General features: G+C 35.2%; 1 protein-coding gene across 1 annotated transcript in view; it reads right to left on the bottom strand.

Moving 5' to 3' along the window:
* Positions 1–13,644, bottom strand: part of LOC115448846 (ATP-binding cassette sub-family G member 1) — a 55,680-nt gene that overhangs the window by 6,209 nt on the left and 35,827 nt on the right. The window contains exons 5-9 of the mRNA XM_030176420.2: positions 12,453–12,598; positions 11,415–11,653; positions 9,795–9,932; positions 6,861–7,009; positions 5,145–5,313 (exon numbers count right to left, since the gene is read on the bottom strand). Of these exons, the coding sequence (XP_030032280.2) occupies positions 5,145–5,313; positions 6,861–7,009; positions 9,795–9,932; positions 11,415–11,653; positions 12,453–12,598 (841 nt within the window). The remainder of the gene's footprint in view (positions 1–5,144; positions 5,314–6,860; positions 7,010–9,794; positions 9,933–11,414; positions 11,654–12,452; positions 12,599–13,644) is intronic.

Genomic DNA, 13,644 nt, shown 5'->3' with positions numbered 1-13,644 from the left:
CACATGATAATGTAATGTGTTGTTTATAAACAAATCGAAGAGCAGTAACAGCCTAATATTTGATGGGTTATATTGTTTGTAAATTTTATTCATAGCTTCAGAGTTATAAAATTATATAGAACGGACATTGGGAAGATTGTTATATAAAAAATTTGCGCTCACGCGATGGTTACTAAAACTACCGTGAAATAGCAAAATATCAATGTAAAATACTTCATATATAGTATGATTTGCATGTTTTTAATGCGATATTAACATAATATTTTCTGTAAGTATATTATTTTTGTATTAATATCTTAGAACTTTTTGACATCTTGTCATACGGAAGTTATCACCAATTGGTAATAACTTCTGGAGCAGAAATTTGGCCCTGATGTCCTGTCTATAAGTAACTATATAGTTCAATATCTTTGCATAGCTTGCATGATGAAATGAAATGAAATGTTTTTGACTAAATGGGTGTTTCCAAATTCTAAGTATTGTCATGACATTCACACAACTTTAAAGAAGATAATAAATATAAAAACACGCATAACTTGTATAAGGTATAGTAGTGTAATAATGTACGACCGCGCGATGTTACGTCACACACACACTCGCTAAGCCATTGGGTCGTGATTATGAAGCCGTAGCGAAAGCAGACGAAACTACGTTTTTTTGTTTGTTATCTCTCTACAGTAATATGTGTACCCTCAAATCTTGCGTAAGTTCAAGTTTAGTTATGCAATCTACAGTAACGAAAGCTTATTAGATCCGGGTTGCTAAAACTGGGGTAATGCAAATCTAAGGGTTCATAAATGGTTAAGTCTCGGGCCAGATGTTCGGGATATCATTATTATCACTCCTAGGCATGAAAAAGTACTAGAAAAATCTTTTTATAAAAAAAAATACCGACTGCAAAAACCACTGAGAATTATATAATAATGTTTATATGCGAGCAAGCGGTCTGCTTGATGGTAAGCAGCATCCATCGCCCATGGAGTAAACCAATGCCAGAGGTACCAAGCTGTTGCTTACCCGTAAGTTCTTTGACCAAACGTCAACTTCATAATTGTTAAAAATAAATCATTCAGACCTCATTAGTCTTTGCTAGGGTTTGTAGGCTGAAATTACTGTTCAACGTAAAAAACTAATTCATTATCTAGCCACTGAATAGTAGTTATATAAAAAATAACACGTCAAGTTATTATGGCAGTCAGTGGCGAAGAGCGAAATTTTCCGAATGTGAACCCAACACAACGTAATAAAGGTACTAATATGCATAAATGCGCTCTGCAAATATTTGTAATGATAATTAGATTTTACGTCAATTACGAAAGGGAAGCCGGAAGAAATCGGGTTATATGGACTCTTCGCCAATAGTGGCGTATTTAAATATCACGTTTAGTAATTTTGAACAATGGTCTTCTCCATGACGCGAATCCAATATAGTTAGTTATTCAGTTTCATACACCCCCTCTGTCTACTAATTACGGGCGTTCTACTCCATAGGACAGGTTTGATAGCCGTGTAGGTAAGAGTCAAAATCCCCTGCTTATCTATATTGCTTTTAAAACTACCCTTTAATTAGGACGTCCGTAATTACAAAGACGTATTCCCCCCGTAGATGGAATAGGGCGCCCTGACTGGACTGTATTTATAATTTATGTGAAAAATATGCTAATAAGACTAAGGAGAGGTCATAAATTTAGGTCGGAAAATATAATGTTCTAAAATTCAACTACTTTTGAGATTCGTATTGAAATTACATGGATTGCAGTAATGATAGTAAATATTTAATTTCAATGAAAGACTATAATGGCATGTAAATTGCACTGAAGACAGCTGTGTAAAGTCCATTCAACTCGTTTTACTATCGTATCTTGATGCGGTCTTGTAAATATTTTGTATGCCATTTATTCCAATTTCACTCTACAGTATACTTTTATTAATTCATTAATCGAAACGAAGCTAATGTAAGACGTGGATTGTGGTTTTTTATAAGTAGCCATTTTGAGCCATTAGTTTATTAAGTCATTCATTTAATATATTCCGGTATTGGGCATTTGCCATAAGGGATATCCATATAAGTATCCCTTCTATCCTGGAATCATAGGATAAACATATTTTATATGCTAACAGAAGTTAATGTCTACGTTATAAAAAATAAACTAACTTCCAGCAGATTCTAAAAATATGTAGTTACTATACAAGAGCACAAAAAAACTAAACATAAATAAATACCTTCGTTTCAATTCATGCAAATAAATTGAATACTAGACAGACATATAAAAAAATGTTTACTTCCCTGATTGTTATTGACCTCTGGCACAAAAAAGATAGTATGTGTAGACTTAATGATTATAAATAAATCACCAAAACAGATGATAAATACTAAATTACAGATTTTTTTACGCATCAGGCTCGACCTACAAAAAATGTCTTACAAAATGTTTACGAACTCGCCCCGGGTACATTTTTCAGTGTCATATTTTGTATGAGTGTCTACCGCCCATTGTATTTCGTTACGATCCTTTTATAATAGAAAAAAATATGTCTCTGAATCATTTCTATATGGACTTTGTAACTCCGAGCGAATGCGTTATTAATCTTTTATCTATAGGTTATTATAGAATATAACACACAATGTATTAATGGACTTAAATTTGCATATGTCATACAAATTATATATACATTGTAGTTTATGACTATATTTGAATAATTTGCTAGAGCGTAGACTAAACATGTCAAGATCAGCTCGAAAAAAACAGATGACTTATTTTGCAACTGCAGAAATAAATAACTAGATCGATTCCAGGCAGATTTTTACACAAAAGATCCAATAATACTTGACTAAGGTATTCACATGTGATGGACTAAAAAGCTTTCATACAATGTAAAGAAATATGCGCAACATTGTTGCAAATCCAATAATATCACGAGTATGATTTATTTAATTACCTATTGCACGTGCGCTAAAATATCAATATCTTTGTATATAATTGAGTGTGGCACTGATAAATATAATTATAATGAAATTAAATATACAGTACACGAGGCAGATTGAGATTTCTTTCCCATATTTTCCGCGATTAAAAATATACTTAACCAAATCCTTAATTACGCATGTATTTACGACTATGGCGAAAACCTAGTGCTCAATCCTCAGATCACGTGAAGCACATCAGTCTAATGGATTTTAAAGGGTTTCAAGTTGAATGATTTGTAACAAAATTTACTTGAACCTGCAAACACGATACACACCAAATAAAGTATAATAATAATAATATCAGCCCTGTATTATATACTTGCCCACTGCTGAGCACGGGCCTCCTCTACTACTGAGAGGGATTAGGCCTTAGTCCACCACGCTGGCCTAGTGCGGATTGGTAGACTTCACACACCTTCGAAATTCCTATAGAGAACTTCTCAGATGTGCAGGTTTCGCTTCTCGAAAGGGGGTCAGTCGCCTCGAGGAAACCAGTCCGCCAAGTTGGTCTAATTTGGCAAGTGTGGAGCAAAGTAATTGATGAGTAAACATGTTATCAGAATAAAGTATAAAGGTAGGTATAATTAAAACGTTGTCCGCAAGACACTGGAGACTTGTCTAGCTTGGAAAGAGATGATAAGCGATTAGTCGGAACGGACCTTTTGCTGACGCGGTCGTATCAACCAAGGTTAATAGTCGAAGTTTCTGGTGCGCGGTGCACCACTTCTACGAGGAGATGGTGGTGGTGGTGGTGGTGGGGGCCATCTACCTATTGTATAGCATATAACTAAGCGGCTCTTGGGGCGGATGGCAGCGTGATTTGCCTCATGTTGCCGTAGACGGCATAGGCCACCTTTGGTGTACAGGGATCTCTGAGTTCTCCACGCAATAGCAAACAGGCCGTTGGATGGCACTACGTCAGGATATTTGCGCTGGTTAACAAAGCACTAGACAGAAAAAACCGTAGCCGTTCCTAACGCCCCGAAGAGGGCTACCGCGGGTTTTTGGTGGGTATGCTAGTATTGAATACTTACAGCGTTGCGGAGTCAACGCAGTGGTCGCTTGATTTTTAGCATGATCATAACATAACCGCGCAGTTGCTTCCTGAGCCAGAGGGACTGGTTATTACACTTTCCCCGTGAAATAAAAAAAAGTATCATTAAACGAGGACAAACAATAGCATCCTTCATTATATGATGATTTTTCCTTAATGATATCCTTCTGGACATAATGTTATGTATGAAACATTTTCGTTGCAAAAAAGTATAGGAGTAGGCGGATGAAGCCCATTTTTATTTTTCCAGCAAATTTTGCCAGCCATATTAAAATTGGCTCGGTTTGTACATGTGTGGGTAACCGCATTGTCTTACACGAGTCGTTCTGTATTTGCGTGTAAATTGTAGTATATGGCGTGGAACAATGCACTGTTCAATGAATAAACAACAATAAACAATATATCAAAAGTTACGTGGTGACTAACTACTGAACCGGTAATTGTTTGCTAGCAGTTTGCTTTGATAAATTCGTGAAATTAATTTCAAATATGTTTTTATTAGTGTTATATAAGTATATACAGTTTGTGGCACATTTATCTACTCTAAGTTAAATTTTGATCAAACTTATTCTGGTAGAAATAGAAGTAATTTATTAATAATTCTCCGTTATTGTATGACTACCCACATAAAAGCAAATTCAAAATTTAAAATCGTCTACAAGATTGTTTTCTTACCAATATTTTTTTTCCACAAAACAAAACAAAGCATTCACTTTATTTCACACAAAGAAAAAATCAATCAAACATAATATCTATCGATGATTTAAAGTTTGAATTTGTTCAAGTACATTTATTTACTACATTAATAGTAAAATTATTCACATGATAATAATTAACCAACTTTAACGCAAGAAATACCGCCTAAGAAGGTATGGTCACGTGTTAAGAAAACCGCAGGAGTACGTCGGTCGCAAATGCCTGTACCTGAACGTACCGGGTGTACGTTCCCGCGGACGGCCCAAGAAGCGTTGGCTTGACGTTCTTCGGGAAGATATGAGAGGCAATGATCTCACTGAGCAGGATGCAAAAGACCGAGCGATATAGAAGGATCGCAGTAGGATGGCTGACCCTGGTACCTAGGCCGGGAAAATCGCCAAGTAGAAGAAGAAAAAGATTACTCACATGATAAAGTAACAGACATCTTTCCAGTGTAGACAACGAGCAGCATAGATCCATACAAATACACGTAGTTGCCAAGAACTGAGCTAGCTTCGTTGCCCACGCCTGAGTAGAGGTACCCGAATATAAGAGCGATGACCACGTGAGCCGCTACGCGATACATAAACAGTGACTGGAACAAGAAAAGATGGAATCAGAAATGGACATGCTTTAAGACTACTACTTCTGGATCTTCTCATGCATTCTTTCAGACATTTTTATACTATTTACCGTAGTTAAGCGCGATTACCTTAACAAAGTGTAGAAATATGTAATTAAAATTAAGTATAAAATTTATATCAATTATAGCGGCGACAGCCTTGTTGGGTGTGGAATGGTTTGTCGAGATGAATGTCCGCAGGTTCAAATCCCAAGGGCACATACCTCTGACTCTCTAAAGTTATGTATGTATTCTATGTGAATTATCGATGGCTTTAACGATGAAGTGGATCATTATGAGGAAATCTGCAATCCCAAGAAATTCTCTATAGGAATTTTAAGGGTGTGTGGAGTCTACCAATCCGCACTAGGCCAGCGTGGTGGACTAAGGAATAATCCCTCTGTGTAGTAGAGGAGATCCGTGCTCAGCAGTAGGACAGTAAATAATACACTGATATTTATATTAAATTGGTCATTAATATTACTACATCGTATAGCTATTGTGTTCACTCCACCTTTCATCTTGGCAGCTCAGGGAGATAGAAGGTGTAGTTTGGGAATATTACAGACTACTTTCTGTTCATTGTTGTTCATTTGTTTGTATCATAAAAACAATATTGTCGTTCTGAGGCAATTGACTGTTCGCTTTGAATACGGTTTTAGTTCAAGAACAACCAGTTACGCAATTATAAACTTATTTAACATTTACATAATACTATGATGCGACCATAAAAAATAACTTTAAGTGGTAAAACTAGCAAGAACAAATAATTTGAATTATTAGGAAACGTTTTCGTGAAAGTTGTGGTTTTAATAATGTTATAGGAAATAAGGACGCTTACACCAACGATTTGCAGGTGTCCAACGAAGTACCTCAACCACAAAGTGATTGCGCCAGGCAGTTGTCCTTACTGAGGTCTTAAATGTTGCAAATATTATGTAAATTTTAAATTTGTTAAAAAAATATTATTTTAATAGTCATGTATTGCTAATTATTTCTATAATTGTGTGTGTATAACCTATATAACTTTTGAATGGGTACGGTAAAGTGACCTCACTGCACCTGATGGTAAGTGGAGAGGACCAAATACAATTTTGGCTGACGATAGATGATAACGCCTCGACAGTCGACACAATTATGCCATACTATTAGAATCCAATTACAAGCTGATCCCGGAACGCAACACACTTACGTGGGCCATTATGGCGGGTTTTAACACTTTGTGTGTGGTGGTCGCTATTAGGGTGGATATAAAATAAATCCTATCACCAGGAATATATAAAAAAATGCAATTATCGGCGATTACTACGGCAGTTGCTACGTAAAATCTAAAATGACTGCCGTATTAGCATATTGAATATTGCTTAGCGGCAGAAATAGATGATGCGGTGATACCTAACAAGACAATCTCTTATATACAAGAGACCTGGCACCCAGCAAACATGGTATACAACAAAATACGGATATATAAATCAAAGTTAAGAATGCATTGTCATTTATATCAGTTTTGAAGTACTTACGCAATTCCGTGTGGTCATTAAATAGTTTCTATAAAGCAATATCCAAGTCTGCATTAGTGGACCGGCCTGTCTGTACGTGTGTTTAGAGTATTTTTTCTGATGCTTCGCATTCCCAAGCAGAGGTTTTGTCTTTAGTTCTGTGCTTATATCTGTAAATAATAAATTTTAATCAAATATTTTTTTGGTATGAAACTTTTTTTTTAAAAAAGTTCAAAGAAAGAAGGTTAAAAATTCAACGGGTATTTTTTAAAATTAGAATCGGCAACTTTTTTTATTCAATTGTTAATGGAAGAGTCTTAATTAGACTGCAGTGTCACGCAATATGAACTTAAAATTGGTTTTGAATATTTGAATATATTCATTAGGCCTAAATATCATAACCAGTTATTTTATAGTTTCATATTATACTTTTAGTTATTTATATTTATTTAGTTAAGGTATTAACAATTGAAGAAGCGGCGATAGCCTAGTTGGGTGTGGAACGGACTGCGAAGACGAATGTCCGTAGGTTCAAATCCAAAGGGCACACACCTCTGACTTTTCTAAAATCATGTGTGTATTCTTTGTGAATTTATCGTTCGCTTTAACGGTGAAGGAAAACATCGTGAGGAAACCTGCACATCTGAGAAGTTCTCTATAGGAATTTCGAAGGTGTGTGAAGTCTACCACTCCGCACTAGGCCAGCGTGGTGGACTAAGGCCTAATCCCTCTCAGTAGTAGAGGAGGCCCGTGCTCAGCAGTGAGCGAGTATTATAATACAGGGCTGATATTATTATATTAACAATTGATATGACCAGTGAGCAATAGCAATTGGATGTAGTACGAGACTGTCTGGAGAAAGTTTTCTAAAGTTCTTCTAGAGTTCATTCACCTGATCTCATTTCTGCATATTTGTGTTGTTTGTAAACAAAACATTTGTTTATTGACGATCCTGTTGTTTTTTTAATGCTTAATAGTTTTATATTCCCGTTGGATACATAAGATATAATCTCTGGTCTACTTCCAGAAATGCAATCTTAATATATTGGGCCACATTTCAAATAATTTCTTTCAATACCTACTATATTTATTAAATGCCTTAATAACTAAAGCAACTATATCATATCATATATATAGAAATGGAATGTTAGTGTTATTCGTGGAATGGAATATAAAGTGCATGAGCGAGATGAAAGAAGACTGGAGCACGGGCGAAATTGGGGAAAAAATACAAAACTTTCAATGGACAATTGATGACAAAAAATGCCCGTGGGTTCTTTCTGCCTTTCTTCTTCGAATTTTCATCGTTATTACATTGGAACATATCACTAGATATCATAAAATTCGTTTTACGTTTTCGCACTCAAACACAAAAATACTATATAAAAACATGGAAGGTGGAATTGCTAGGAACCGGGCTTTCTTCGATCAAACTAACTTATTATAAACACCAACAAAGTTAAGTAACACCTTATGTAATATTTTAATTGAATATTATAAATATTTTTCGAATGCAAACGATTTCTCCAATAACTTGAATCAATGGCTAGCGTAAATATAGGCGTGCTTCTACACGGTGCGATACGATGTAGTTTAACTAACGTTTTATCGGCCGATTTTCATTATAACAAGTACAATGGCAAATTAGCAAAAACCACGTGTGGCAACCATGCGATTTAAGTCAGGTATAATTTTTATTTAGTTAATTTGGTCAACAAGCTACTCTACCTACTTATATAAATCTATATTATAATAATAAAAAATATTTTTTTTTACTTTTATGCCTTTTAAACCCTTCATCCGATTTTAATGATAATTCCTTAAGACGGTCCACAACCTATTAAATTATTTTTGTAGTTTACGCGAACGAAATTGCGTGAAACAGGCAGTGTATTATGTAAATCAGCTGTTATTGAGCGCACTTCAACTTTCCTATCAAAACGTGTCGTGTCGCATCACGTTGTTCAAAGTCCAAGTGTCATGTGTGCGCGTGAGTCAGACATGATTAGGGTTGTCCACTGTCAGTACATAAAGGAATAAATAGTCGACAATACCATATACCAATGCATACAGTCTAGTGTCGTATCACGCTGTTCAGATTCCCAGTGACATGTATGCGCGTGTGTCAGACATGAGTAGGGTTGCCAACTGTCAGTACTTAAAGGAATAAATAGTCGTCAATATATGAGGACTGTTACATGTACCAGTGTATAAGTCTAGGTTTATTTTTAATATGGGTCATACCCTCATCAAAAGTTTATCAAATTTCCTTCCTTCTTTTCATAGCCTCGCCAAATTTCATGGTTCAGCTCCATAAGGTTAGTTTTGTACGCAATATACTGAGATGGCATGATTACTAAAGCGCTGCGTGTGTGTGGGTGAATAATCATACACATGAAGGTGTTTGAAATTACGATAGTCATTTGTATGAGGTGACCCAGTTGTCGACCTAAGCATTAAGGGTCTAGGAAATAAAATTAACATTAAAACGTAATTTTGCGTGTGTTAAAATTTCGGTAATGTAAACATTCAAGGATGATAACATAGCAGTTTCTACAAACAGTATTTCACTTAATATACGGTGTTTGCGCAAGTCATGCAGAAATGAAAGTAGGTAAACAAGTGAGACCACGACGCGAACTTAGATGGGTTCTATGAGAACATCTTGCTAGGAAATTTGGTCCGTAGATTTGCATCAGTGCAAGAACTTTAATATTTTTCTATATTATAGCAACAAATATGGGATATTCATGAAATGCATAAGATAAATACTATACACATGTATTGTCTATCCTACAAAACACCATCTAATTTATATATTCTGATGGTACCAAAAAAATTACAGAAACGTTTTCATATCTATTGACCATTAAAAAGTTTTTGGGATAACATGAGCCCTTAAAAACCCTTGTGGGCGAATAACATTCCCGTATCAGTAAATTAGAAACGTCATACCTAGTGGGCTTGGTAGAGCAGGTATCGTAGGGACGTTGGCCCAACTACCATTGGCTGTTGGATCGTATTTATATTGGGCCATCACTTTCGCTGCCTTTATCAAATCTACTTCATATTCCCCCGATGCCACCTCCATTACTGAAAATAAAAATATCCATCAATAACAAATTCTTGGAGATTATTCAATGTTGGAAAAATTATAGGGAATTTCCATAAATTTAAAAGTTAATTATGTTTGTTAACCGTACATTGAATGAATGAGTGATCCCGCCTAGCCAAATTTCGGCCGCGGCGGCCAATCTCAACGGAGATCAGCTAGGTACTCAAGATATATTATAGTGCACTGATGTGTGCATAATACGCAGGTGCACTCTCTGTTCCTTCACTCTCATAGTCTGGTGAAACGGCAATATGACCGGAGAGAGATCAGGCGCAGGACCAACGGGTCTACGTATTTTTCGAGGCACGGGGGTATCACACTACTACTTCCTGACTCCGTGCTGCGACTGGGTCATTTTTAAGATAGAAAAACCCAGTCACTATATTTTTGCCTTGATTCAGGATTTGAACCCAGGACCTTAGTGCGATAGGCGTACTCGTACCGCGCGCGCATTACAACTACGCTGCCGAGGCTGCCAACCGTATTAATAATTCTTAGGTGTGTCTAATTTTATTTATGTTCGAACTAAGCGGTTTTTGTCGCTGTTTATTTAACCTGCTCCCACTGATGGGCTATGTCCATTGATCGCTTAATAATCGCTTAATATATTGGTTATAACATAATTATATGTTTAAAAGGAGTCTGAAAATGTGAAGAGGTAAAGATTTTTTGGATTATTTATACAATGAAAATTTTTCTCTGTCTCATTTGAATGCGTTTTTTTATAAATGTCATTACTTGAACGGTCGTCGACTTGAATTATTTTAATATTCCATTGTTTAATTAATAATTTATACATCCTTTTGTTATAATAATATCTTTTTTTTTTACTAAGAAATACCTCTACTGTCTCGGTGGTGTAGTTGTATTGCGTGCGCCGTAAGACACAGTTCTAAGATTCTGTGTTCGAATCCTGCGTTAGGAAATCCTATATTTACATTAAAATTTAAATTGGACACCAATAAAAAAATGAATATGCATATAAGCATTATTTTATGATTTGCAGTAGTTTTTGAAGTTGGTTTTGTTTTTTGTTAAAGTCTTCTTGCGAGTACCTTCTCATCCCCAAGAGTGATGATAATGTTACTCCAACATCTGGACCGAGACTTAACCATTTTAGAACCCTTAGATTCGCATTACCCCACATTTAGCAACTCGGATCTAATAAACTTTCGTTATTGCGAATGGAAATTGCGTAACAAAACTTTTAATGACGCAAGAGCAATATTGAGGGTACACATATTGCTGTTAGATAGAAAATAAACAAAAAAAAACGTAGTTTCGTCTGCTTTCGCTACGGCTTCGTAATCACGACCCAATGGCTTAGCGAGTGAATGTAGGACGTAATATTGCGCGGTCGTACGATATTACAGTATTCCTAAGATTCCTATACTGAACGAAGCCGCGATCAAAAGTTAGTTGTTAATAAGCTGGAAATACAGTCATATTCAAGTACTTACAGAAGTCAGCAGGGTTATGGTAGGGTGGACATCTCAACCCGGCGCTTGCCAAGGCAGGTATAAGTCCCTGCCTGGGCCCGTTGTACAACGCCCGTCCATTTTCTAAACAGTATACGGAGTCTATCTTTTCAAAGAGCAGGGCTGATGGCTGATGAATGGTAGCTATAAGAGTTCTTCCACCACGAGCCAGACTGTTCAGCAAGGAGATGAGAGACATTGATGCTGAAGAATCTAAACCACTGGACAAATTAAAAAGCGTGGTTATTTCATGCAAATTAGGACACATTTTTCAATTACTATTAGAAGATACTTCTGGAATAATGGGCAATATGAATACAGTTCTATTGAAAAAATTGCAATTAGTTCATTTATATGTTCAGTAATTTTTATTTTAGTTGCATTACTTTTGTATATCGATTGAAAAATAGTCTTCAAAGATGCAGCGACGTCAACTTTTACCTTTGTAGGCTTCTAAGTAACTCCTAGCATAAGGTCAATTTCTAGGTAAATGTTATTAACTAACCAATAGTACATTCATCGCGTGTTTACGTTTGAATTATTGCTAAAATCACGCGATTCATTTGGACATTATCACTTAATTGCAAATTAGCATTCACCACTTGCTTTTGGGCCATTGTATGATTTAATAACAGATTCTATTTGAGTGGCACACGTATATGTGTTGCGTTTCGGGAACAGCCTCTGTATATGCGGTTTATAATATGTAGGCATACTGTGTTGACTGGTGACAAATAATTATAAATCATCAACCGATATTTTATCCGGATGCCATTCCACTTATCATCAAGTGAGGTAGCCATCTCATCGAGCCCGTCTAAATCCTTCCGTGATTGTTAGTTTTGTATTTGCTAACTTATTTCTTTTTACTTATATCGTGGTTAAAAATTTGTTATACAACAATGCAAACTACCGAATGTTGTTATTGGTAGTATCAATTAAAAAATTGTTATGCTGAATACAGTAAGTTAGTGAATCATGTAAATTGGTACATTGTTTCTGTGCCAAATAAATACTTACGTGGTGGGTTCATCTAGGAACATAATCGAGGGATCTGAGAGTAACTCCAAAGCAACAGCCAATCGTCGTCTTTGTCCTCCAGATAAGTCTCTGCATAACGTCCTCGCGGTCTCAGTAAGGCCTAGCAGAGCTAGAATCTCGTAAACCTATATAAAAAAAAATATATATATTTATACTAAAATTAGTGAATGTTTAATAACTTGAAGACGTGGGCTTTATTATGTAGATTTTAATGGCATCATAAAATTACAATTGTCTAATAAAATTATTATGTTTAAAAATTAGTGCCAATTTTTGTCGAACTTTTAGACAAAACTTTTTTTATTAAAATATATTATATAATAATATTAAAATAGTAATCATAAATACTATTTCGGTCTTACCGCTATCGTTCTCACAATGTTGGACTGCTAAGGTGATGTTTTGTTAATTATATGCAAGTTATTTCACATGTTTTAATCATCCAGTTACTATATTAATGCTATTTGCTTGTTAAATCATTCAAATATCGTTGCGTAATCTTGACTTTCATTTAAAGTAAAGTAATTTATGTTGCTTTGAATTTAGAATGGAGTATATTGGAATATATTTTGATAGTAATACTTACATTTTTTGTTAACAAGTTCAATACAACTTAGAAGTTGTATAAGCAAATGTTCTTTCGTTTCTTTGGATACCACGATGCGACGTCGCAACATTGAACGCAATAACACAACAGTATTCATGTTGCGATGTCGCGTCGCTTTGATGTGGTCATTGATCAGTATTAGAAAGGATTCAAAACATTCATTATTAGGTAATCGAATATTCTATTTTCAACCATCTTTCTTATTCCTACTAATATTATAAGTAGAAAAGTTCGTAGATGTGTTTGAATCATTGTTGATTCTTAAACTGCTGAATGGATTTATATTAAAATTGGTTCTTAGACAGACATCCTGGGTTAACATACAGTCTTTTTTTACTTTTTGTCCACAAAAGTGCCTAATTCGACTTTTATTAAAAGAAATATTTACACGCGGGCAGAGCTAGGAACTGAACCTACAATGCTTTATAAATAATAAAGAGGTATTTTGTATGTAAAATTTTAAAAAGATTAATAATTGTTTTTTTTCGTATAGTAAAATAACTACTTGGAAGTATGATTTTTACTATCGACGTGTCTTATATTATTCGCACCTACTTTCTACTG

This window comes from Manduca sexta, chromosome 24 (genome assembly GCF_014839805.1).
Source record: "Manduca sexta isolate Smith_Timp_Sample1 chromosome 24, JHU_Msex_v1.0, whole genome shotgun sequence".
Taxonomy (NCBI): domain Eukaryota; kingdom Metazoa; phylum Arthropoda; class Insecta; order Lepidoptera; family Sphingidae; genus Manduca; species Manduca sexta.
Note: the sequence above shows the minus strand (reverse complement) of the source record. Positions and strands in the feature narration are given on the sequence as shown.